The sequence below is a fragment of the Chenopodium album genome, chromosome 6, assembly GCF_948465745.1.
Source record: "Chenopodium album chromosome 6, dcCheAlbu1.1, whole genome shotgun sequence".
Classification (NCBI taxonomy): domain Eukaryota; kingdom Viridiplantae; phylum Streptophyta; class Magnoliopsida; order Caryophyllales; family Amaranthaceae; genus Chenopodium; species Chenopodium album.
In genome coordinates, this window is record NC_137839.1 from 68839540 (window position 1) to 68867259 (window position 27720).

General features: G+C 32.4%; 1 protein-coding gene and 2 long non-coding RNA genes across 3 annotated transcripts; 1 reads left to right on the forward strand and 2 right to left on the reverse strand.

Annotated features, from left to right (window-relative positions):
• Positions 1–5520: 5520 nt before the first annotated feature.
• On the reverse strand, positions 5521–7793 carry LOC145635085 (uncharacterized). The gene is made up of 2 exons (XR_014113777.1): positions 6523–7793; positions 5521–5790 (listed from the first exon to the last, which is right to left on the reverse strand). It is a non-coding gene; the product is annotated as an uncharacterized LOC145635085 (long non-coding RNA).
• Positions 7794–17229: 9436 nt separating this feature from the next.
• On the forward strand, positions 17230–18003 carry LOC145635086 (uncharacterized). Its single transcript, XR_014113778.1, has 3 exons — positions 17230–17280; positions 17692–17745; positions 17825–18003. It is a non-coding gene; the product is annotated as an uncharacterized LOC145635086 (long non-coding RNA).
• A 5992-nt stretch (positions 18004–23995) lies between these two features.
• Positions 23996–27445, reverse strand: LOC145635087 (protein FAR-RED IMPAIRED RESPONSE 1-like). Its single transcript, XM_081686377.1, has 4 exons — positions 26480–27445; positions 24808–25966; positions 24419–24730; positions 23996–24325 (listed from the first exon to the last, which is right to left on the reverse strand). Exons 1-4 carry the CDS (start codon positions 26626–26628, stop codon positions 24290–24292), a joined length of 1656 nt encoding a protein of 551 aa, XP_081542503.1. The 5' UTR covers positions 26629–27445; the 3' UTR covers positions 23996–24289.
• Between the last annotated feature and the right edge of the window lie 275 nt (positions 27446–27720).

The window sequence follows — 27720 nt, forward strand, 5'->3', positions numbered from 1 at the left end:
CCTTTTCTTGATCCAACAACATCAAACATTATTCCGGAGAATATTGTGCCAATGCATACAAGTGTGGACTATGATTTTGATGAAGTTCAGGTTGATACTCATCGGGTTAAACATGTTCCGACCAATGCTAGCACTCCATCAGTCGAGGCAGCCCTCGACAATGCAGCGAGTCCCCAGCCAGCCTTTCCAGCGCTAGATGGCTGCTCGCTGGCCCAGGGCACACACGCCACTGCCCAGCCCGCTGGTAATCTAGCGTCTATTGGTCGGGGAGTGGCTGTGGACAGTGGCACAACAACATCGGCAGGGGCAGCAAGTCAGCCCTCCACCCCTGCCCATGCCAGTGATACTCCGCAGCTCTCTCTTGATACTCCTACCACACGCAATCAGCACGAAACAACAGCAACTGAAACAAAAATGGGACGGGGTATGCGTGAGAAATTTCCAAGTGTTCTACTCCGAGATTTTGTGACACATACGGTCCTTGCTAACAGTCCATCTTCTCCATCTCCTAACACCCCGTCTCCAAAGCATCCCTCAGGTACTCCTTACCCTATAGCACATTATGTTAATTGTGACACTTTTTCTCCACATTACCGAAATTTTATTGCAGCTATTACTTCTGGCAAAGAGCCAAGGTCTTTTAAGGAGGCCATGAAAGATGCAGGTTGGAGACGGTCAATGCAAAATGAAATTCAGGCTCTAGAAAAAAATGGAACATGGACAATGGAGGAGCTTCCCTCTGGCAAACGAGCTCTCGAAAGTCAATGGGTATACAAAATCAAATACAATTCTGATGGAAGCATCGAACGACTAAAATCCAGATTAGTCATCTTTGGAAATCATCAAAAAGAGGGTATTGACTACTTCGAAACTTTTGCGCCTGTGGCTAAAATGGTCACTGTTCGAGCATTTCTTGCCATTGCAGCTTCTAAGAATTGGGAGCTACATCAGATGGACGTCCACAATGCTTTTCTCCATGGTGATCTAGGTGAGGAAGTCTATATGAAACTTCCCCCGGGTTTCCAATCATCTCATCCGAATAAGCTATGTCGCCTTCGGAAATCCTTGTATGGCCTAAAACAGGCACCTCGATGTTGGTTTGCCATTCAAAGTATATCTTAGTGACTGTTTTCATATGAAAGATCTTGGTACTCTGAAATATTTTTTGGGCATTGAGGTTGCCCGCAGTTCTTCAGGTTTGTTCTTGTGTCAGAGAAAATACACTCTCGACATTATTTCAGAGACAGGATTGTTAGGGTCCAAACCCGCCGATTTTCCTATGGTACAAAATCACAAGCTTGGTCTAGCAAGTGGTCCCGTACTTTCTGATCCTGAATCTTATCGCAGACTTGTCGGCAGGTTGATTTATCTTGCAATCACTAGACCGGATTTGGCCTATTCAATCCATATATTATCTCAGTTCATGCAGGAACCAAGAAAAGAACACTAGGAAGCAGCTCTGCGAGTTTTTCGATATCTGAAAGGCACTCCAGGTCAAGGTATTTTGTTACGATCTGACAGTGAACTCACTCTGCAGGGTTGGTGTAATTCAGACTGGGATGCATGTCCCTTAACACGCAGATCTTTGACAGGATGGTTGGTTTTTCTAGGCTGCTCGTCTATTTCATGGAAGACCAAAAAGCAACCAACTGTTGCTACAAGTTCGTCAGATGTAGAGTATCGCTCCATGTATGCCATCACTTGTGAATTAAAGTGGTTGAAGGGTCTTCTTTCGAGCTTAGGTGTACATCATCCCAAAGCTATTAAATTGTTCTGTGATAGGCAGTCTGCTTTACACATTGCGAAGAACCCGGTGTTTCACGAACGAACAAAGCATATTGAAGTTGACTGTCCCTTTGTTCGGGATGCTATCACCGATGGTCTCATTGTTCCCTCCTATGTTCCTACTCATGTCCAATTGGCCGATATCTTCACCAAAGCATTGGGCAAATCGCAATTTGAATATCTCCTTCCCAAGTTGGGCGTCTTTAGTCCACCCGCTCCAACTTGAGGGGGGTGTTAGGAAAGATTAGGAGAATATCTTTTATATTTATCATATATTATAGTTTCCTTATTTATAGGCTTGATTGAGTCAAGATAATAGGTAGAATATCTTGTGATATTATCTTAGGAAACTATGTACTCTATTTATATGTTTTTGAGATCAATGAGAAAGGTTAAGCTTTGATCCCTAAATCTGACATGCAATTTTGGTGCGGTTTTGACGGTGGAGTTGATTTGGTGGCCGAAATTTGTGTGACATCGAGAGAGGGTCGGATTGTTGTTTTTAATCTGCAGGGATAAGAGAGAAGGTGGGTGATTGGCGAGCAAAAGCGACAGTTTGGTGGTTGGGCGTGAGGTGAATTGCTGCGCGGTGATTGTGGTGGTTTCGGTGTTGGAGATGCGGAGTGGATGAGGAATGAAGCTCTGGTGTTATTGTGGCTGTATATGCGGTGGTTGGGTTTGGGGAAGGTGGTTCAGAGGAGGGGTCGGGTAGGTGCTTTGGCCGCCGACGGGGGTTAGCTGGTGGTGATGGGGTTGCTGCCAGCAAGGGGGGAGTTTTTTTTTTTTTTTTTTTTAAATTTCAGTTTTTTTTTAGTTATAAGTTTTTATTAAGTTTTTTTTTTATTTTTTTTTTTTTAAATTTAAGTTATGTTTTTTTAGTATTAGTAACGAAAAATGTTAAATTTAAAAATATATATATATTTTAACCAATCACACATGTGACACGTGTCAAGTGTAACCTGTAAAACAGGTTACAATTCTTTTGTTCAATCTTTGGTAGATGTGTATCAAAGATCGTTTTATTTTGAAATAATGCAAAAGTCGTTTTATTCTTAGAAAACCGCTGAAAGGTCGTGTTATTCTTGGAAAATTTAATCATTATTTAATGAATAATGGGTCCCACTTAATGGAATCCTAACGGATTCCGTTAAGTGATAGCAATATCTATAACTTTGGGATTTGAGTGGTAGTAAGATAAAATAAAACATTAAAGCGGTATTAAATGTGAAGCAATGAAAGGTACTTTTGCAGGTAGCAAATGTCAAATTTTCCCAGTTTTTATATACTTCCTCCGTTTTTTTTATTATTGCACTATAGGGGTTGGGTGAAAATATTTTGGTAGTGGAAAAAAGTAAGAGAGAGAAAGGTAAAAATACAAAATTGTCCATGTGACATATTGATAAACTAAAAAGTAAGTGTGAAAAAGTAAGGGTATGTTGGGTATTTGTAGTGTGAACACAAATAATTTTTTTCCTAAAAAGGAAATGGTGCAATATTTGTGAAACTTCCTAAAAAGGCAAGTGGTGCAATAATAAAAGAACGGAGAAAGTATGTAGTATTAAAGATTTTCTCAAGGTTAAGCGAGCTTTGATTGAGTTATGCTCGATCGTGAACAAGCTTATAGATGAACTTTAAACGACTAGTTCATGTTCATTATTGAGTCAAACACGATGTTCAAGCTTAATTTATTTATTTGACAAGTTTAAGATCATTGTTCAAGCTTGTTTGTTACTTATGAAACAAGTTTTGATAGAGCTTGTTCGTGAATAGTTTGAGAACATATATATAAACTCATATACACTTTTAATGCAAGATATAATCATGTGTCAATTAATTAATCTTATTAAAGATTAATTATACACCCTCCTGTCCTATTATTTAATGCACATTTATCAAATTTTATGAATTTCAATGTAAATGAAGAAAGTATAACAAGCATGTGTGAAGTAGATCGAGATTTGAGAATAATTATATAGAGATATTTTTTTTTCTTTTTAATGTGACAATATTGAAAAACCATGTGTGAAGTATACGTGGGCACCAATTTTAAAGAGTATTTTACTACTCTGTATGTTAGAGCATCTCCAATGGCAAGTTAGAGCATCTCCAATGGTTCAATTATGAGGACTTGCTTGCAATTTAATTAAAGTTCCTAGCTACATGCTTATCATTGGAGAACAAAAAATTGAGCAACATGCAAGCAACTGAGGTTAGTTATGTATGAGTAAATGCATAACGAGGGGCATGGGGGTCATTTCACGTAAATGCATTTCTGAATTTAGAGTAGTACCACTGGGTGATCAATTGTATCACTAGATGATTAAATGGTATCATTGAATATTTCAGTGGTACTATTTATGTATGTAGTGGTATTATATATTCTTTCAGTGGTACTCACTACGTGTAGAAATAGTATCACTACGATAAAAATAGTATCGCTACATAGTCAATGGTACTATATAAGCTTTCAACGGTACATTTAAAAAATGGCCCCACTTACCCATCTCTCTCCTCCTTTCTCTCACCCCCATGTGCTTTTTAATATTTTAGTATTTGTTATGCATTTGCAAATACATAACTAACCTCCCTCACTACTTCCTCAACCAAGCTACATGCTTGATTGAAAAAGAGACAAATAATCTCCACTCATATTGTAACATGTGTATAATTATCTAGTATTTTTTATTATTTATTTTATTGTTTTTTTTTTTTTTTTTTTTTGCAAACTACAATATGTTGTGGCTTACCATTGGAACAATTTATTGCTTAAAAAGTGTTGTAGCTTAGAAATTGATGTGGAAAAGCAAGCTACAAAGCATTGTAGCTTGCCATTGGAGATGCTCTTACAATGCTTTGTAGCTTGCTTTTCCACATCAATTTCTAAGCTACAACACTTTTTAAGCAACAAGTTGTTCCAATGGTAAGCCACAACATATTGTAGTTTGCAAAAAATTAAATTTTAAAAAATAATAGATAATTATACACATGTTACAATATGAGTGGAGATTATTTGTCTCTTTTTCAATCAAGGTTGGGCTACAGTTGCTTGTATGTTGCTCAATTTTTTGTTCTCTAATGGTAAGCATGTAACTAGGAACTTTATTTAAATTGCAAGCAATTCCTTATAATTGAACCATTGGAGATGCTATTATAAGGTATAAACACTACTACGAAAAAGGCCTTAGAGAACTGTTATAATAGGCTTTATAGATTGCCTTAGGGGCGTTCTTCTGCTAAGCGATGTATAAAGTATAGAGAACGGGTTGTGTAGGCGTTTTATATAATAACAAATAGAGAACGGTTGTTAGTCACAACCGTTCTCTTTTCCCTTCTTAAATTCATACACTAAGGAAGGAATAAAGAACGGTTTAGGGCACTTAACCGTTCTATACTACATTACAATAAAGAACGGTTAAGTTAGATAACAGTTCTCTAATGTTTTTTTTTTCTTAAAAAAAAAATCCGGCCATATGTATTTAATTGTTCGAATTATCCTTTTACGTATTTATACTGTATTATTCGTGTATTTTAATAATCTGAATTATTTTTGTATTTCATTTTAGATCTGTATTTGTTTTATATCTTGTAAATTTATATATCCTATTAGAAAATCTTCACATTTCCTATGTAAAATAAATCCATGATCATGTACGTGCAATATAAATTTCTGTATAATAAAATTAACAAAAATATTTCCAGATACGACAAAAGCCATCAAAATATACTTCATATATATAATTTAAAACATCCAATGCAACCACAATTAAATTGAATCATTCATCAAAATTTGTTCTAAACAAACAAATACGTGAGTTAAATATCAAAAACCTTTCTAGTTAATGTTGATTTAAAAAAAAAAAAAAATTAATGCCCCAAAATATACAATTCACATAAATCATCGTCGTCTTCATTTGGTTGATGGTATCCGGTAACATATGAAATCCACCTTTCCCTAAGCTCGTCAATCATTTGTTGAGAATATGTATGGGGAACTTGCTTAAAATACTACAAAACAATGTAAAATACATACATATTAGTTAATAATATACAATAAATTCATCTAATTAAATATAAATAGCATGGTCTTGAGAATAGCAGCAGTCTTCAGTTTACTGGCAACAATGTCAAAATATAATCAAGTATAAAACATACCTTACCTACTGCAGTAGTGAAATTGACAAGGAGGACAGAAAATCGGTCATTGGAAATTGTAAGGGGTTTACAAAAATATGAACATAAGTCAATATTCCAGACAACTCAAAACTTCATTCACATTCATTTGGTAATAAACTTTACAACATAAGAGATATTTCACACTCTCCTAGGAGAAGAAATCTTACACGAACTCTGAGAGCACAATGGAAAATCCCATAGCAGATAATGTCTATCAACATGAATGAAAGCCAAGAGCCCTGCCTACTTCTCAATGCCTCATATTGCATACTTTGACAATACATCAAGTCTTTTTATGTTGCTTTAAGCTTACACTTGCTTTTATCAAGGGAATAGAACATTAATTATGTCAAAACAACTCATTGAACTATTCATGGATTTGCCTCTCCATTATCAAGGGAAAGGCTACGTATATCAAATCCTTCTACCTTGCCCTCCATAAAAGCCTAATTAGAGGTGTTAAGATACTATTGGTGGTGCTGCATTCATAACTATACTTATTGCACGGGCATGCAAATCAACATAAGAAGGTGAAATGTGGCAAGATGATAATGAAGTTCAAACCTGAACCCACGGCTCCAAATTTTGAAGATAAACTTCAGCACCATCCGTTAATGAATCAAAAGCAATTTTTTCAACCTACATCAATATTAATACCAATAAATACTATCAATAACCAAAAAATGAAACAAAAATTAACAAAAGTGAGGAAATGCTGACACGCTCAAGTTGTAATCTGCTGGTATGCTCCGGGAACTTCCTTCGACCAATGTACATATCTTTGGAAAATTAGGAATCACACCAGCATTCCAAAAAGACTCCGAGAACAAATGGTTGACCATATCCGGATGATCTAAAATTTTATTGAGTCTATACATTTTCGACATGAGACCCTCCCCAACCTCAGTGAGTTGTACGACATATTGTATATTCAAACCCTTTGTAGACCCTCCTACATTTTGAGCAGTCTGAGACTGACCCTCCGGTCCCTTACTTGTAGACACCCATTTGTGTCTCCCCAAAACCAAACCCAGTGATGAGTACTTTTCACGTCGAATCGTAATCAAATGAAGTGAAAGTGTGGAAAGTTTAGTGTTGTGGATAGTTTTAATTTCTTTTCTCTTCTCTCTGTTTTTGAAAACCTATTTTAAGAAAACAGTCAATCCAGTTTGGTTGGTCCATGATATGGGTCCAATGGCAGTGTAGTTGGATAGGGCTTGAAAAGAGCTTTCCAACGATATATTATAAGCCCAATTCCGATGAATATTGAGGAAGTTATGGCCAAATTACTGAACTCGGCCCGGTTTGAGCCTTATATGCGGCCCAATGATCTAGAGGAGGGCCTAATATAGATTTATCACTCCTAATGCAATTAGGAATGATTTTAGTCTTCTAGATTCTTCTAGAAGGTTCTTTTCATTCTTAATTCAATTAGCATTGATAAATTGACTGTTGTTGACTTTTTAGAGTTTTAATCAGAATAAAAGAATGTTTTTGAGGAAAATACGATTTTATCCTCCTGTACGGAAATTTCTATCTGATTTTAAGAAAACGCGTCAATAATTAAGTTAGCGCCAAACGCCAGCATTAGCGCCTGACGCTAAGCTTGGCGCCTGGCGCTAATGTCAGCGTCTGGCGCTAACCTGGTTTTACGCGACAGAACTCTGTTTTGATTTTTTATCTTTTTGGCTGATTTTCTCAATAAATAGTCTTCTAAAAACCCCGTTTTCATTCACCAACTCTCATCAAGAATTTCTTAATTCTCTCTCCCTCTTTTCTAAGCCTAGCCTTTTACAAACACAATTCCTCATACATTAGCACTAGACACACCTAGCCAAGTTCGAAGTTGCCTTCGCCCTAGACGTGAAAGGTTTTAATTTCTGAGGGTTTGGTCCCAAATCTCTCTTTCAATTATTTAACTTAATTGTTTTGTTTATTATTTTTCCTTGAGTTTATTATTTTTCCTTGAAGTTACTAATGTGTGTATTTTGTTATTAGAAAGAGGTACGAGGCATCCAAGTAAGTACTTTAATGGTTTAATTGATATTATGATATAGAAATCATGCTTAGATTGTTATTTTGATTCCTAGTATCATGTTAAGATGTATTCCTTAATTTGATGTTTAGGGTGACAACAATAAATTCCTAGTATCATGTCTAGGGTAACTTTAATATTAAGTATGATTAAAAGTATGATGTCTTTTATGTTCTTCCTAATATTTATGATCGTTAGTATCATGTTAGGGCTAAATATATGATTTTTTATGCTTAGTGACATGCTAGGGTTTGTTATTAATCTTGTTAGTATCATGCCTAGGATCTTGCTATTATTATGCTTTAACATGAATATTATGATTATTTTTATAATTGTTATTATAATTGTTATTATTATGTTGCTTGATATATTTATTGTTATTGCTTGATCACACCTTTTATGTATGTTTAAAGGGAATTGGTACTTGTAATCACGCTTAATAAGATAATTAATAATCTTATTTAGGGTTAATATGATTATAATTCAAGTGATCACCAATAATAGATTTATTTGTGCATTAATATTCAACCAACATAGATTGAACAGGTTTAGGGTTAATCCTATTGATTGCATGTTAGTCAGAAAGCGCACAATAATACTTTCAGAATAAAGTATAGGCCTATTATTAGGCCAGGTTCAATCTCTTTTAGGTTGGATTTGTACTTTCATTCCCGAACCCTATTTGGTTCAAGACCTTATGGAGTTGACAATCTCTTGGATCGTTAAAGGGTGTAACCTTCACCTGGTGAACGGTTTACAAGTTCCTAAAAAAACTTGTTGGCGACTCTTTTGCTCTATCTTCTTTCCCTTTGGACGTCACCGTAATTTAATGTATGATCACAGTGGGGTTCAAGCAAGGGATAATGCTTGAAATATTCCCTACAATACTCTTAAAGCTCCTCAATGCTGGAGAAGCCACTACAACAAATTCAAGAATTATTATTGTTACAATATGAGTAGCAAATTCAAGCACAATATGTTCGAAATGTGATAACACTGATACCAGAAATATAACATATCCCGAAATTAACGGATCAAACGCAATGCTCCATAATTTTCACTATCGCAATGCATGAAATCATGAATCAAACACTGAGAAGCAATTCGAGGCAAGTTCACAATTTCAAAATTTACACAAATGAGTTCAATTTCAGAAAAATTAAAGCAAAATCCAGCAAAAATAAAGTATTTTCGCAAATAATTGAACCACAAAACCTCAGATTACAGCAACAGTTTCATTAAAAATATACAAAACTACTGTATAGTTTGAATGAATTCAGCATTACTAGCAAGGAATTTCAAAATTGATTCATCATCCAAATTAGCTGAAATTAGCAACAAAAAAAACAACGAAAAATAGAATTGAAATTACTAGGAATGGTTAAATTACATACATTTGACAATGTTGTTGTGAGAAATTCGATGGTAGAATAGCTGGGAAGATGATGAACATCGAAAAGCAAGTGCGAAGTTCGTTGAATTAGTTGAGTAAGCTTCAAGATTTTGATTAGGGTTCTAAATTGAACTTAAGTAAGATTAATTTGGCTAAAATAATTTTGATTACAATTGAAATTAGAGTAAATTTGACAAAATTAAGGGTAATTTGATTGAACTTACTGCAATAATTCGGCATTTATCCCTAAAACTAGAACTGTGAATTTTTTTTCAATAACCTAAAATTCGAATTGCAAATTACTTTAATAGATGAAAACTACGAATTCACTCCTATTTCCTTCGTAATTTGAATGATGCATACAATTAGATTGACAATTTTCAGAATCCAAATACTCTTTGAGAAGAAAAATTCGAACCAAAAAAAAAACCAATCAAGCCTACCTCAATTTACTGGTGCGGTGCTGCAGATGTGGAGCGGCGGTGGAGCGGCACTGTAAGCGGCTGATGAAGGTTTTGATATGGAGGTTTAATGGAGGTTTCAACTTTTTTTTTTTTTTTTTTTTTTTTCGCTGATGAACGAGTCGAGAAAGAGGTTTCACGTATTTTTTGATTTAGTATTCTAGTGAAAGTGAAAGAGAAGCACGCTTCACTTTTCCCATTTAGCCGCCTTAGATAATTTGGGTAAATTATTACTCCGTATGTATACAATTTCATCCTAATTTTAAAAAAAAAATTAATACAATATAAAACGGTTGTCAAGATGACCGTTCTATATCATCTATAATAAATAATTATTACATTTAATTATTTGAGTAAAATAGAGAACGGTTAACTATCCTAACCGTTCCATATGTATTAACATACAAAACGTCTCTTATATAAAGACGATCTATATTCTTCCGGAGAACGCCTACCTTTGATAACCGTTCTATATTTTGCGACTCTAATCTAGTTTTTGGTGTAGTGAAAGTGGAACTGTGGAAGTATGTAGGTAATTAATAACAGGACGGAGTAATAATCTATATATTTAACTAAAGTAATGACAGCTAACATCATCACTATAAAAGTGTCAACTTCTCATAAAAAAAATCCCTCCAAACCTTTTGGTAACACCAACTTTTTTGGAGATAAATAAAGATTTGGAATTAGTAGATTAATTGCATATTTTCTAAAATATTTAGTTTTGTTTCATTAGTTTGATAAAATCTTTATTTAACGACACTAACTTACACTAAAAAGATAATTGTTCCTTACTTTTTTGTACTAAACACGTACGTGCCCCTTTTAAGGGATCCCTTACTCCAGTCAAGCATATCGTTAATTGGGGTTTACTAGGGTCGATCAAGGATCTCCTTTATCCGGTTCTATGAAAATAAGAAGGTTTAACCCTAAGGTAAGAAACGATCGAGTATTGACCTACCTTAAACCTGATAAACACCGTCTTTCTCTCTGAACAATTAAAGGATATTGCTCTCCTAGAGAGTGTTTAAACCAATGTTAAAGAGCTGTCACATATCAGAATACTCGATACTTTTAAACAACAGATATTTCCTCGAACAATTCAAAGGCATTGATTTGTTTAAGATCTTATCATTCGAATTAATTCCAACTCTCTGCCATACTGCTAGCCCTTATTCTTTTTTATCTTTAGACTCCCAAGAATAAGGGACTCTTTTTTTTAGTTCAAATTGGTTCATATGACAACTTCTAAATGTAGATAATTGGATCATTCAATCGATGTCTTATTTCACACCCTCCATTACTTTTAACATATATATATAACATTCTTTCATAAAAAGAACAAGAAACGAATCCGTTAAAAGAGTCGTAAATGGTTTTGGTAACAAGTATTTTTTTAAAAACAATAGACTAATTACACAGTTTTTCCATGGATTCAAAATAAATTAAAAATTAGTGGTTAGACTATTTCATTTTTCTAGAAACTTTTATCTCCTCCTACTCTATACATTAATAGTATTGTACATACTATTGTATGTTTTTGGGGTTTCCATTCATTATTAGTTCTTCAAAAAAAAAAAAAAAATTAAAAATGAAAGATAAACCAGTAAATTAATTCTAGCATCTTAGAAATAAGGATTAAATTTTATTTAAATTACGAATTATATTGTATAATACATGATTATCATATTACGTATTTAACATTAAAACGTTTCTTATAGCTCAATTTATCTAATGAGTAGGCACACAATTAATTATGTTTATCTTTAATACATATTACAATCAAATGAGGAAAAAAAATGTTTTATTCGTCCATCGCACTGATAATAAACTAGTATAATAATACTATCGTATCATTAACTATTAAATATTAACTATATTAACTAAAAGGTACACCAGCAATGACACATGTCATCTTCTGGTGTGTCCTTAGTATTTTATTAAAAAATTAATTTAATGGAAAATTTATTTAAAGAAATATTTGTAAAATTTAATTACTATGTAAATAGCAATGATACTTACCTTATATATATATATATATATATATATATATATATATATATATATATATATATATATATATATATATATATATATATATATATATATACTTACCTTATATATATATATAAATAGCAATGATACTTACCTTATATATATATATATATATATTTTGTGACATTCAATTAACTAATATGGAAAATATAATATTTGTATAATATTATTAAAATATACAATCTTCTACTATAAGTTTATGTGTGCAAAATATATATTTGCTTCAAGGATACAATTAAGGCCCCGTTCTTTAGAGCTGCTTTGCTCTGCTGAAATCTGCTTTGCTCTGCTCTGCTCTGCTGAAATCTGCTCTGCTCTGCTCTGCTCTGCTCTGCTCTGCTCTACTTAAAATTAATACTTAATATTAAATTATTATAATAATAATTAATATTTAATAATAATAAATAATTAATAATTAATATTTAATATTTAATAATAATAATAATAAATATTTTATAATAATAATAATAACAATAAATAAATAATATTTAATAATAATAAATAATTAATATTTAATTATAATAATACTTAATACTTAATAATAATAATAACAATAATTAATTATTGATATTTAATAAAAAAATAAAAAAATTAATAAATAATTATTAATATTTAATAATAATAATAATAATAAATTATTAATAATTATTAATAAAAATAATAATAATAATAATAACAATAATAATTAATATTTAATAATAATAATAGTAATAATAATAGTAATTATACTAACAGTAATAATAATATTTGTAACTAATAATATTAATTATAATAACAATAATTGATTTTTATAATAGCAATTAATATTAAGATAATGACTAATATTTAAAGATAATACTAATTATTAATTTTTAATAATAATAATTAAATAATATTTAATAATAATTATAATTAATATAATAATAATTAATATTTAACTTTAAAAATTTAATGATTATAATAATAATGCGATAATATTATTAGTAGTAGTAGTAGTAGTAGTAGTAATAATAATAATAATAATAATAATAATAATAATAATAATAATAATAATAATAATAATAATAATAATAATAATAATAATAATAATAATTAATATTTAATAATAATAATAATAATAATAATAATAATAATAATAATAATAATAATAGTAATAATAATAATAGTAGTAGTAGTAGTAGTAGTAATAATAATAATAATAATAATAATAATAATAATAATAATAATAATAATAATAATAATAATAATAATAATAATAATAATAATAATAATAAAAAAATAATAATAATAATAATAATAATAAAATCTGCTCTGCTCTGCTCGGCTCGGCTGAAATCTGCTCTGCTCTGCTCTGCTTTGCTTTGCTCTGCTGAAATCTGCTCTGCTCTGCCCAGAAGCTCAAAAGAACAGGGCCTTAGATTGACAAAATCTAATGAATAAAACAAGATACTACAATATAAAAGTATGATTATTGATAAGTATATAGATATAAATTTTTTCGTCAAACTCACATCTCTCCCTTTTTTTATATCAGTGCGTCTTGTGTGCGGCTAGCTACACCATGTGGCTACTTATAAAAAAACGAAGTAACCCCTATAACACTGACCCAGTAACCCCTGTAATACTGATCACGTAACCCCCAAGTAACCCATATAACACTAATGAAGTAACCCCAGTAAAATTGAACGAGTAACCCCTATAACACTAATGAAGTAAACCCTCATAATGGATGGCCGCACTCTGTGGCCAGCCACATATAAGACTTTGTGTTTTTATATTCTTCTTTCTATGGTTTTTTAGGATTTTTTTTTATTCCTATAATAAATTTTAATCTTTATTGTAAATTTTCTTTTGTTAATGATAATTTAGATAATTTATACTCCCTCCTTTTCATAATGTTAGTCTCATATACTATTTTGGGCGTTTCAAAAAGATGTACCCATATTGAATATATTTCATTTATAACTTGATTGTTTTAGAATTAATTGATTTTGGATTGATGACATAACTTTAAATAAGGAAATTTTTACCTTAAATTATGCAATTATGACTTGTGATTTCCTAATAAAAAATCAAAAAAGTTAAATAAGGTAAACTAATTATGAATTATGTTGTACTTTAATGTTAGATTCCAAATATATTTGTTTTCTTATTTTATGTAATTGATTCCATATGGGATTAACATTATGAAACGGAGGGAGTATATTATATTCTATCAATTAAATATAATATTATTCGATAATAAGTAATACGAAGTAATAATAACCGTGCATAACACGGGTCTTAAACTAGTTTTAGTAATATTTCTTAGTGGGAATCTGAGCTAGTAATAATAAGAAGAGAAAGTGTATACTGTATGTTGGGCTTATTGCTATTGATGGTTTTGGGTATGAAAGATTTATGCTTAGTATATTGGGCTTTTTTAGCCAGATGTATCAAGGTTCTAGAGCAAATATCATGTGCGTGTTACGATTTATTTTTCTTTTCTTTTTGGTGCATATGAATATATTCACATTCATTTTATTATTTGCAATTTTAGAGTATTATTTATGAGATATAAAATATTCAAAGTTGTAAATAATCTAAACAGAAGTAGTATATTAGACTGAGTTATCTTTAAGATTAGCTTAAGTCCCGTGCGACACACGAATTTTACAAAATTTTATACTCTCTCTGTTCGAAGACAATTAACAAGCTTTACCATTTTTTTTTTTAATTCAACTTTGACCATATTATTTTGCTATTATATAAAATAAAATGTTAATAAGTAAGTTGTTGCTGGATATATTTTAAGTATATTATTGGAATATCAAGTTTTTATTAAATTATGATTTTATATAAGAGCAATAAAAGATGATCAAAGTTGATAAAAAAAGTCAAGAGTCTCAATTATTCAGGGACGGAAGGAATAGTGAATAGCAACCTCTTAGTTAGTTTTGCAAACTTGCATACAATGAAAACAAAACCTACTTTTGTTTCATATCATGTGCAAAATATGAATTTGCACGGATTCTATTACAAAATTTGTTTGAAAGTGTTGAATGAAGAGAAAAATTAATTTGAGTTAGAAAGAAAATATTGCCCTTGTTTTAAGTAAAATTTGAGAAAAATTACATAATGTGTAACACTTGTTAGTAAATGTTGCCCCCCATTCGGTTGGATATTGTGAGCTTAATTTATATGGCACTACTACTCAGTTGGAGTTGTGCTTAGGGATTTTTTTTTTATGACACTGCTACACATATTTTTAGTCAGACAACGAGATAACTTGGCATTTTGGATTATTTTGACATACACGATGCTAATGAAGCAAATTTGATTTATTTATTTAGGATAAAAAAAGTTATTGTTTTAATTTCAATAAGTAATAACAAAATATTCTTAAACAAAAAAAAAAAAAAAAAAGTAATAACAAAATATATCTTGTAAAAAAAAATAATAACAAAATATATCTTGTAAAAAAAAAGTAATAACAAAATATATCAAATCAAATAATAATTGATTTAATACTTTTACAAGAATGAAAATTCCAAATAAACAATCGTCTTTTAAAAAAAAAAATCAATCGTCTTTGATTTAAAAAAAAAAATATATATATATAAAAATGAGAATGCCAATAGTCTGTTTAAAAATGTGTTAGGTTTCTAGCTTATTCAAGCAGTGATCAATCTTTTCTAAAAAAAAATGTGTTTGGTTCCTAAAAAATACCTAAGTAGTAATATGAAATCTTTAATTTGCTATCAATATTATTTTATTCTTTGAAAATAATATCATAGGAATTAGACAATTTTCATGGTTTTATCGACAGAGGTTACTCGTTACATCATGGGTTACTTAATCAGTCATCAGGAATTACTTGGTCGATTAAGGGTATCTGGTTAGGATTCGGGTAGTTATTCGTGTGTTAACTAGCCACACGGTATGCTTAGTCACACACAAAAGTTTATGTCTCCAAATTTATACATATCATGCATCTTTTTTAAAGTAGTAAGTTGAATATTTTAATTTTTTGTTTCAAATATTACATCAACAAATATATTTTGATACCAAATTACTGTATATTTCAATTTTTACATATGATATGATTGATGTGTAATTTTAGCTTACTTTATTACTAAAAAAAAAATTATTATTAGCTTATTTTATCATAATTTATTTAAATTAACTTCGTTTTGTATTTAAACATAATTTGTATATCAATTAAAAAAAAAAACATAATTTGTATATATTGTGTTAACCAAACTATTATGAGAATAATATGAATGTGTCAATTTACTAACATGTCTAATAATTTCCATTCCTCTGTAATTTGGCTTCACAAATGAACCGATGTTAGCTATATAAGCAACAAAATTAGCAACAAAATAACACAAGTGGAAAATTTATGTGCACTTAAAGATATTTTACAGCCATAACATTGTTTTTAGTTTATTTTGAGGAATTCTCTGTTTCTCCTCGTGAGGAACAGATTTCGTATCTCACGAGGGTAATATGGTAAAATCGTGAGTATGAGTGGTTTTATTAAATGTGACGTGTTTTCCTGAAAACGTCCAGCTGTACAAGCATTGTATATGTAAGATTGACGGAGTTAACTAGGGAGTTAACTTTCTTTTGGGGTAATTCCAAAAGTTACCAAGGTAAAGGTAAACTGAAGGTGGAAGAAGGCATCTTGGTTTCATTTTGGAAGAGGAGCAGCTGCGAGAGAAATTCTCCAGATCAGGGTGGAAGATCTGAATCGATTGTTACGGTAATTTTTGTTTGTTCATTGCTAATTTAGAATTTGTATCGGGTTGAAATGTATTCGGGTGTGGTTTTATTTGAATTTGTTATTTGTTATTGGTAAATTGAATTTCAATAGGAGAAACAGGCCAGAGGGGTGTAGTATAGTTCCCTGTAGTATATTTCCCTTAATTGAAATGTTGAATAGTGGGTTTTTTTCCGAACTAGGTTAAAAGTTTGTTATTGATTTTGTTGAAATCTGGATTCAATGAGTTGTGGAGTGGGTATGAGCGGTTTAGGTTAAGTTCGAATTTTTTGTTCGACTATGAGTAGTTGATCAATTGATTCCTTCGCAATGTATAGGATTGTGTAATGTCTGAAGGAAATTGCAAGCGCAGGCGTAGTTGTTCTGTTCCAGAGAAATTGGAATGAATTATGTTTTGGTAGCTCATACATTAACAAAGAGTTGTTGAGTAACGTAGGTTAAATAACTTGTTGGTGGTGGGCTTCTTGTAGGTCGGTGAGGAGGAGGATGCACAAGTGAATCTGAATAAGGTAATGGATCCTCGTTAAATTGTAGCTGGTTTATGTTTGGGCTCTAAGTGTAATTAATTCATTGGTTGCAGGAAATATTCAAAGGGAGGGATTAAACTATTAATTTGCATCTTGGCATATTTAAGGTTAGATTGTTTGTTATTGATCATACCTTTGGTTATGTTTATGCAGTGTTTTGAAAGTATTAACTGGGTTAAAGTTATGCTGTTTATTTGGTTGTTGTTCTTTGAAAGTATTCGTTATTCTAAATCAATGTGGATGTTTCCTTTTTATTTTTTGGTACCCTTATGTTAAATGTCTGGTTTGTGACTTGTATATCATAGGGAGTAATAGGTATTCTGCTCTTTTAGTAGTAATTATAGTTCTGTTTGTGTTGTATGTATAAGATGATAGTTTATCCTATGGTGGAGCTGTGAAATGTAGGTCACAAGTTATGGTGGAACTCTCCAAAGGTAGCTTGAGGGTAAGTTTTGCTAGTATTTGTATTGGGTTTGATAAAAGTTAATTGAGGTGCTGTTTTGTGGTTTGTTGGATAGGGGACTTGCTATTCTTGTAATGTGGCAGCCTCGAACATGAGTTGTCGGGTTGAGGTAATGTTTGTATTTTAAGCATAAGACACTTAGATTTTTGTTTAATGCTCAAACATTGATTTTTTTTTTGGATGTACAGTTGCCGTCAACAGTTCTGGTCAGGCTCAAGTATAGGCAAAGGAGGGGCCATACAACTTAATAGATGGAATAATATACGAAGAATTAATATTAGTATTAATAAAAGTGTATTGTTTGCTGTATTAATGAAATTGTCTTTGTCTTAGTAAATCCATAAATAAAACCAAACATTGTCTAATATATATGAGTTGTTATTATGGACATTCTAATGGGTTGGCCATATCAAATTGGCGTGGGCCTATTCATTTTGGACTGTCATAGACGTTTAACCCATACATATTCTTGAAATTTTGGTAGCCATTGTTATGCTACATGCATAAACATTAACCCATTAACCCATATTCACAAAACACGGTCAGACTTATTATATACATAACAACAGTGTTACAACACAGAAATTGCAATATAAATTGCAAACCCATAAGACAATACACACAGAATTTGCAATATAAATTGCAAACCAAAGCAATTCAGTCAGAATGATGAAAATGGGGTTATGAGTCTCAACGACTTGGTGAAAGTGGCTGATAAATGAAAGCCGTGTGATCCTAGGACATTCCACAGCACCAAAGCAGCTCCAACATCGATATTCTTCTTGTGTATCTCTAATTCGGGCCGTAGTGTAATTCCTTGGTATCGGCTCGTTGGCTCATCTTCAATGAACTGATCCTGGATGATGGTAAAGTTAATGTTGGACATGGGTGCCTGCACCTGCAATGCACATTTTGTTAAATATCAAGCCCACTCCAATGTTTTGGTCAACAAATGAGTCTATTTCACGAGCTTAAAAACTGTGATTATTCCATTTTGCCCATGATTTGTTGTATTTTCGCAAAAGTATCAGCTCAACATAACTAAAATTGGAAAACATACACTATTGGGCAAAAATATGAATTCAGTCTGCCATATATTTTTAGACTAAACTATCCTTTTAAAAACTTAATTGTGACACTAAAAAGGGTAATTCTGAGTAAACATGGTAACGATATTTAAACAGCACGAGATATTACAATATAATTTATGGTAGAAAGTAATTATACAGAAGGAGAAGAATAAACCTGAATATATGCTTTAATTGTCGAATAAATTAAGATAGATTATTAGAATAATCATCAATTTCTTCTATTTGAGTAGACTACACTTGTGCATTAGACTTTGTCATGGTCACCTCATATAAACTCCAGTAACTGGGTTACCAGCCTCATCAAGAACTGAAGTATGATTTTTGACACCACCTGAAGGAACCATATGGAGCATATACAGAGCACTAACAGGAGGAGTGAACTAGAGAAATCCGTAGACTGCGGGTGTATGTCGCATTTAATTGCTTGTCTAAAATTCTAATTAAATTCATAAAGGAAACGTCAAATTTGGTCACCAAAAAATTATCGAATAATTAGGGTTTATTTTCATAAATCGAATTAATTGTTAAAGAACAGAGATAAAACGAGAAAAATTACTTGTTTAATGACATAGTAGTCAGCGATCGCTGAAAGAGTCGGGTTTTCGATCAAGACAAAGAGGTTGTTGAAGCTTGGCCTGTGTCAAAATGGTAGCTTTCAGCTTGAATATGCCAGTGTTAATGGTGACGGTCGCTGCGACAGTCAGGGGCGCATTGGCCGTTCACCGACGCCTTCCACATCAACAGAAAGAGGGTGTTGAAAAATTCAGAAAGAGAGGAGAGATGGCTGAAAGGGTTACTACTTAATAGAGATTAGAGAGTTGACAATATAGAGGGAAAGACATGGGCGGGAAGTTTGTGAAATGAAAATGAAGATTTCAAATTTTGGTAAAATTTTTATGTGACTTTAGCGGCGGGAAGGTTGTGAAATGAAATGAAAATGAAGATTTCAAATTTTGGTAACAAAACTAGTTTGGATAGTTAAAAATCTATTAGTGTCGGAATAATACTAATACCATGATGTTATTAGTATCAGATAAAAAATAATTTAGGGGTTGTTAAACGTCGCTCCCCTTTTACTAGGCATCGCTCGCATTTTTTTTGGATTTTCCATTTTTACCCTTATCAAATAAATACTCACGACTCACTCCACGACACTCACAACTCTCATACTATCTATCTAAAAAAAATTAAGTAAAATCAGGGAAAAAAAATCCGCAACATTAATCACATTCAATTAGATATGTGTGAATGAATTTGACTATCATATTACTCAATTGATTCAATTAGCTATGTGTGAATAAATTCGTCTTTCATCTCATTCAATTGATTCAATTAGCTATGTGTGAACGAATTTGACTTACATCTCATTCAATTGATTCAATTAGCTATGTGTGAATGAATTCGACTTTCATCTATTTCTATTGATTTAATTATCTATGTGAATAAATTCGTCTTTCATCTCATTCAATTGATTCAATTAGCTATGTGTGAATGAATTTGACTTTCATCTCATTCAATTGATTCAGTTAGCTATGTGTGAATGAATTCGACTTTCATCTATTTCTATTGATTTAATTATCTATGTGTGAATGAATTTGACTTTTGTGTATTACAATTGATTCAATTAGCTATGTGTGAATGAATTTGACTTTCATATATTTCAATTGATTCAATTAGCTCTTTGTGAATGAGTTTGACTTTCATCTATTTTAATTGATTCAATTAGCTATATGTGAATGAAATTGATTTTCATCTATTTCAATTGATTAAATTACCTATATGTGAATGAATTTGATTTTCATCTATTTCAATTGATTAAATTACCTATGTGTGAATGAATTTGACTTTCATCTTACTCAATCGATTCAATTATCATCTCATTCAATTAATTCAATTAGCTATGTGTGAGTGAATTTGACTTTCATCTTACTCAATCGATTCAATTAGTTATGTGTGAATGAATTTGACTTTCATCTCATTCAATTGATTCAATTAGCTATGTGTGAATGAATTTAACTTTCATTTATTTCAATCGATTCAATTAGCTATGTGTGAATGAATTCGACTTTCATCTCATTCAATTAATTCAATTAGCTATATATGTGTGAATGAATTTGACTTTCATCTTACTCAACCGATTCAATTAGCTATGTGTGAATGAATTTGACTTTCATCTCATTCAAATGATTCCATTAGCTATGTATGAATTAATTTGACTTTCATCTATTTCAATTGATTCAATCAATTTTTTGTAAATGAATTTGACTTTCATCTATTTCAATTGATTCAATTAGCTATGTGTGAATGAATTTGACTTTCACCTCATTCAATTGATTCAATTAGCTATATATGTGTGAATGAATTTGACTTTCATCTTACTCAATCGATTCAATTAGCTATGTGAATGCATTCGACTTTCATCTCATTCAATTGATTCAATTAGCTCTTTGTGAATGAATTTGACTTTTGCCTATTTCAATTGATTCAATTACCTATGCGTGAAAGAATTTGACTTTCATCTATTTCAATTGATTGAATTAGCTCTTTGTGAATGAATTTGACTTTCATCTATTTCAATTGATTCAATTACCTATGTGTGAATGAATTTTACTTTCATCTATTTCAAATTATTCGATTACCTATTTGTGAATGAATTTGACTTTCATCTATTTCAATTGATTCAATCACCTATGTTTTAGTATATTTCACTTTCATCTTATTAAAATGATTCGATTGGCTTTGTTGAATGCATTTGACTATTATATGAACTAATTGGATTTGTTGAATGCTTTTAACTTTCACATGATTTAATAAAAATGCATTTGACTTTCATATGATCCATTTGGCTTTGTTGAATGCATTTGACTTTCACATGATTTAATTACACTTATTGTTGATATGATTTGATCTAATTCAAACATCGGACTACCATACGATCTGATAAGCTTTATTAAAACCATTTGATTCAATTAGCATTGTTTCATGCTTCATGCATTCAACTTTCATTTGATTTAATTACTTAGTTTTCTTTGAATGATCGAATTTAACTTCCGTTTGGTTTCAATAACAATGCGAAACTGGTCCCACATAATATGGTTTATATAACCCAACTAATCTAAATTATATAATTCATTTTAATTATTGTTATATGTTTATTAAATCTTTTTGTAAATGTGACATAGGTAGTTTTGCAAATTACAAAGGTTCCTTATCAAAATCAATGCAAAAACTGACGTTTGTTCCTTTTATGATAATGAAAAGTTTGATTATGAAAATTACGTTTTGAAATCTAAATTTGAGTGTTGCTTTGGTTTTAAGACTATAACCAATTTTCTTTTCTTACTTTTCTTAATAATTCATTTAGTAATATGATTTCATTAAGAGGGAAAAATCTCGCCCAAATACCCATTATTGTTACGGGTCAACTCAATTGTACCATCAAGTACGATTATTGTCGTTCAATACACATCACTACCACTTCCAACCTTATAAACCAAATTTTTTACATTTTATACCAACAAACGATTTTTATCAAGATTCATTTCATACCAAAAAAATTGTTATGGAGACTATAATTGAATTTTCCATTATTGTTGGTTTACTTTGTTATGTTGCTGGTATTTCATAAAAGATTGACAAAATAATACTAGACTTCACAATTTCCGAGGCATTGTACTACAAAAGTGGGTGAAAATGTGACATTGTACTACAAAAGTGGATGACAAAAGGCAAGGCAAAACTTTCTTATTTCTTTCTTTTGGGGTCTCGTGACTTTTTTATTTTTACAATTTCATTTTCCTTTTCTTTTTTACATCTTTTTTTTTATAAATTAAAAATTATAAAAATGCTTGTATAAGGGCTTGAACCTAAGATTTTTAATCCAAACTCAATGCATTACCACTATGACAAAACTAATTTATTGATATTTATTGCATTAAAATTGTATTTAACTTATAACTTTACACATTTACTAAAATAAAAAAAAATAAAAATTTGGGAGGGCCGGTGCCACTCAGGCCCCTACATAGATCCCAATGCTACTAGAGACATTATTTTATCTAATTGCTAGATGCTAAGAAGCTCACATTCCTTATTGAAGTCTTAGAAGATACAATCTCATTAAATGAGTCAGGGAAAAAGATAAAAAAAAAGGAGGGACTAGTAGGCTACTAAACAGCTATATGCATGCAGCTACATATTTGCAAACCACAAAGTTTAGCTTATAATGTTAAAATGTGGGTGTAGATCCATAATTTGGGGGATTTTGTGATATTTCATATTTGGACTATCTGAAATGAGTCACATTCACCATGTACCATGAGGACTACTCAAAATCATTTATAAGTTTATAACCAATGGTTATTACCCAAACGAAGTTGCACACAAATAGCTATTACGTACAGTGAAAAGATTTTTGGAGAATTCCCATATTTGTGCAAGTTGACTTGGTCCAAATGTTCTCGAGGAGGAGTATATCAATTTCTAAATTTAAATACGTAGTACTTAACTACTACGTATTATAATCATTGTTGAAAATATTTATATAATTATTATGATAAAAATGTGGAACGACTATTTTTAACATTTTATTGTATTTATTTTATTAATTAGAGTACAAATGTGATAAATGTAACCCAATTTTAATAAATATTATTTGATATTTAAGAGTTTGAGTTTATTGTATTTATTTTATTATGATAAAAAGTTGGAGCGACTATTTTTAAGTGCTTAAATAAAATTAATATTGGTTTAACATTAAATCGTTAGAGGATGAGGATGTAAAAAAGCACTTCTGGATGGCTCACGAGCTTAATGGTTTGGATATACCATGCCAAATAGGAAGGTTAACGAGAAAGTGTAGTTACCCCTTTAGTACTTATTTTGGGTTCTCAATATGCACAGTCCAAAAACAAATGTGCTTCTAGTAAACAAGCTTAACTATCAGTCATCTATGCACATAAAAAAGGGAGCATCAACTTACAAATTTTGAACGTGCTTATTAAAAAAAAAACAAAGCCTTAGAAAGTTAGAAGTCTTCCAACTTTGACCCATGACTTCAATAATAAAAAGCACAAGACTTTATCAAATACAAGACAGATATTTTGCAAGCTAGTTCGCTTTTAACCTCAAAAGTTATCATCACCCTCACCAATCAAATATAAAAGTCTTTGCTAAGTTCCAAATAAATCTCAGTATTAAACATTAATTGCAAAGAGAAACCATATTTTATGGAATTAAACAAAGAAAATCCCTCACACATTAACACCACCAAAAAAAAATATGGAATTGGATCAATACAGAAATTTGACATGACAAGCAAACTTACAAATATGATCAGATAAACTCCTAGAAATTATACAAATTCTACTATCAAGTGCTCAAACCATAACTGAATAAGAGTTCAAAAGTCCATAAGAGTTTCAAAAGTCAATAAGAGTTCAAAAGTCAATAACAGTTCAACAGTTCAAAAGTCAATAACAGTTCAAAAGTACATAAGTCCATAAGTTGTTCATAGCAATTTGGGTCAAACAACAGCGTTTTGGACCTAAGCCTTCTTCGTAGTTAATCTTCCAGCTCATCCAAACGTTTCCGCTTAACCTAAGTTTTTTTTTTCCACATAATTAGTATAGCTCACGTGACATAAAATTAATGTAACTGCAATCATAAATCAATCATAAAAAGGTAACCTACCAGTGGCTTCCCCTTAATTGCATTCGCGTTATCCGTAGCAACTGCATTGGGCTTTTCCTGAGCTGAAGTGCGCTTCCCTCTTTTCCGAGCTGATGTGCTCTTACCAGCAGGTGCAGTGCCAGTAGTACCTGCATTTTTTTTTACTGCACTGGCCTTTCCCATACCCTTCCCCTTTCCCTTGCTTGCCTTTCCAACAGCATAACCTTTTCTACCTTTTACCGTAACCAATGGTGCATCTAAATCAAAATCTGAATCAATATCATCTATTTCATCTACAACATCAACATTGACAGTAGCATTCTGATCAGCACCCTGATGCACAGGTATAAGGGCATGAGTAGTTGTAGTTTATGTTTAAAAGGTGTAGGATGGTAACAAAAGTAACTAACCTGACGCTTCTGATTTTTAGCCTTCTTGTACCCAGTTTCAGCCAATGATTTGTGCCTTGTACCCTTTGGCCTTCCCCGACGCTTTTTCTTAATAAGAGGGTCTTTGATAATAGGATCCATTGCAGTTGGGCATATTTCTGTAGGCTCTGACATAGGGTTCCGGACTGATGAGGTCGTTTGGTTATCACAGGTTAGTGAGAGTGAACTAAGCACAGGTTTATCTTCTTCACGCTTCTTGTCCCTACACTTATTCACAGCTATTTGGAGTTTTGATAGTGCCTCAATCACCATTTGAACGGTTTGATCGTTTACCATACAAGCAGTTTCGCATAACGGCTCAAATTTTCCCATCATCTTGTCAAACCTCTTGACGTGCTCCGTGTCTCCGGGATCATGGTATGCCACCTTCACCCTAGTATGCTTCCGGGGTATGTCCTTCCTCCATCGGGATACTATGTACTTATCAGGGAGAACCTCCACCAAGTTCTCATCAAGAACCCTAATGGTGTGTTTGCAAAGAATGCCGTGTGTTTCAAACTTTCTACAATCACATTGAACCTCTTTTGTCAATGGAAAATACAACACTTTGTAGATTCTTCGGCGATCTGTAATAACCTCCTCACTTGCCCCTGGAGGTACAATCCAAACACGATCCACCAGCAAATATTGTGTAAGGTTTTCAGACAAAACCCTCTCCTCTCGAACACTGCAGTACATCATCCTTGAACACTCTGTTTGAATTTCTTGAAACTTGTTGTCGGTGTATATCTTTTGGAAAATTTTTTCAACTTTGAACCCACTAACTAACCTCCTCAAGTACTTCGAGCAACGGTCATCTGCACTGATCTCATCTTTAACACGTTTGTCCAACGCCATGGTATACTGTCTAGGGAACTCATGTAGTTTGGTTTTCCGGTTAACGAATCCATCAAAAAACCGATTGATGCTCTCTACCCTTTGCGTGGTCTTCATACCAGCCCAAAAATACTCCTTCATGTACGCAGGCACCCACATGTGACTCTCCTTGTGAAGGCTTTCAAGCCATTCATTACCCTCCAAATTATACTCAGATATAAGTGCTGCCCATCTCTCGTGGAACTCTTCAGGGGTAAAACTTTCATAAACAACCTCTTTCAGAGGGTTGAGGAATTCTTCGTAACTAGACACAAAATTCAGAACACAAAATTCAGACAACACAAATTCAACATAAGGGGTGTTATTATCTAATAAAAGACAAGACAAAATCAACCTGACTATAACAGACAACCAATTACCCAATTTAAAGAACAAAATGGCAGCAACACAGTCCCCTATCAACCAATTTAACGTACAAAATGGCAGCCACACATTGACCAATCAACCAATTCAAAGAGCTTAAATGGCACCCACACAGTCACCAATCAACAAATTATAAGTTCCGTTAAAAGGTAATCAACCAATAGGGAATAATAGGAAAAAATTAATTTTTACCAGGGATGGCATAAACTGTTAAAAGGCATCACATCATGGGGGTGCAACATAGATCATGGGGAGGATCAAAGGGAGAAGGAACACATATTGGGAACAAGAACAAAATTGAAGCAATATCAGACTAAACCTGACAGACAACGGACAACCAATTCGTAGAACAAAACGGCAACTACACAGTGAAAGAGGGTTCGGAAACACTAACCGTGCACACTTGCCAAGTTTATCAGGAATCTTGCTCATTATATGCCATATGCACCAGCGATGAATGGTGTCTGGCATGACTTCAGCTAGGGGCTTCCGCATGGCTGCCGCTTGGTCGGTCAAAATGGCATTCGGAGCTCGGTTGTTCATGCATGCTAGCCACTGTCGAAATATCCATGAAAATGTGTCACAATCTTCATGTGATACAAGAGCACACCCCAACAACAATGATTAGCCATGGTGGTTCACACCAACAAAGTTAGCAAATGGAAGCTCGTATTGATTGGTTAGATAGGTAGCGTCAAAACAAACCACCTCACCAAAGTCCTCATACGCTACCCTACTCCTTGCGTCCACCCACAACACGTCTTTAAGTCTCCCATCTTCATCCAAGCGTTGGGCATGGAAGAAGTTTTGGTTGCCGGTTTGCATTTTTTCAAAATACTCCATCATTGCAACCGCGTCACCGCCGACCATCTTCAATCGCTTAGCCTTATACACCTCATGTTGTAAATCTTTTACTGTGAACGGCATGTTGCCACCTTTTCGCTCGGTCGCCATACACCCATGAATTTGAGATATCGGTACACCTTGTTCATAGTAATCCATCAATTTCTTTTTCACTTTCGAGGTAATGTGCTTTACACGGTACTCCTTCACAAGCTTTGCTTGTGATGGATCTACCAAGTGATTATGCTCCAAATGCACCCTCTTTAACACCCATCCATCCTTAGTTACTCTAGCATAAATCCGGGCCTCACATTCACACTTTTTGGAAGTCCTCTTTGCCCTACTTAACTCATCCTCACATACAATTCCTTCAACTAATCCACCAGAACCACCAACCCCCATTGCTTTTGCCCTTTTCTTCGCTTCCCTCCTAGCCCGCATGTCGGGTTTTCCCCAGCACTCACACTTCCATGTGGTTGCTATTCTTTCAGTCTTGTCCAAAGAATTTACAGCCTGAACCCTTGTCACTCCAAACCCGACCTGCTCAGCATACTCCTTATAGTAGGCTTCCACTTCTTGCCAAGATCGAAATACCATCCCAACCTTAGGCTCCTCAACAGCCACTACAGTCATTTGGTTGTTACCAACAACCGTGTGTGTCGTGTGAACTGTTTTCATGGGGATAAATACATCACATGGCCACTGACGTCAGTGTTAACACACACATCATCTTCGAACTCTATTTCTTTTATGCCATCCCCATCCTCCACATCGACACTACTCCTAAACTTA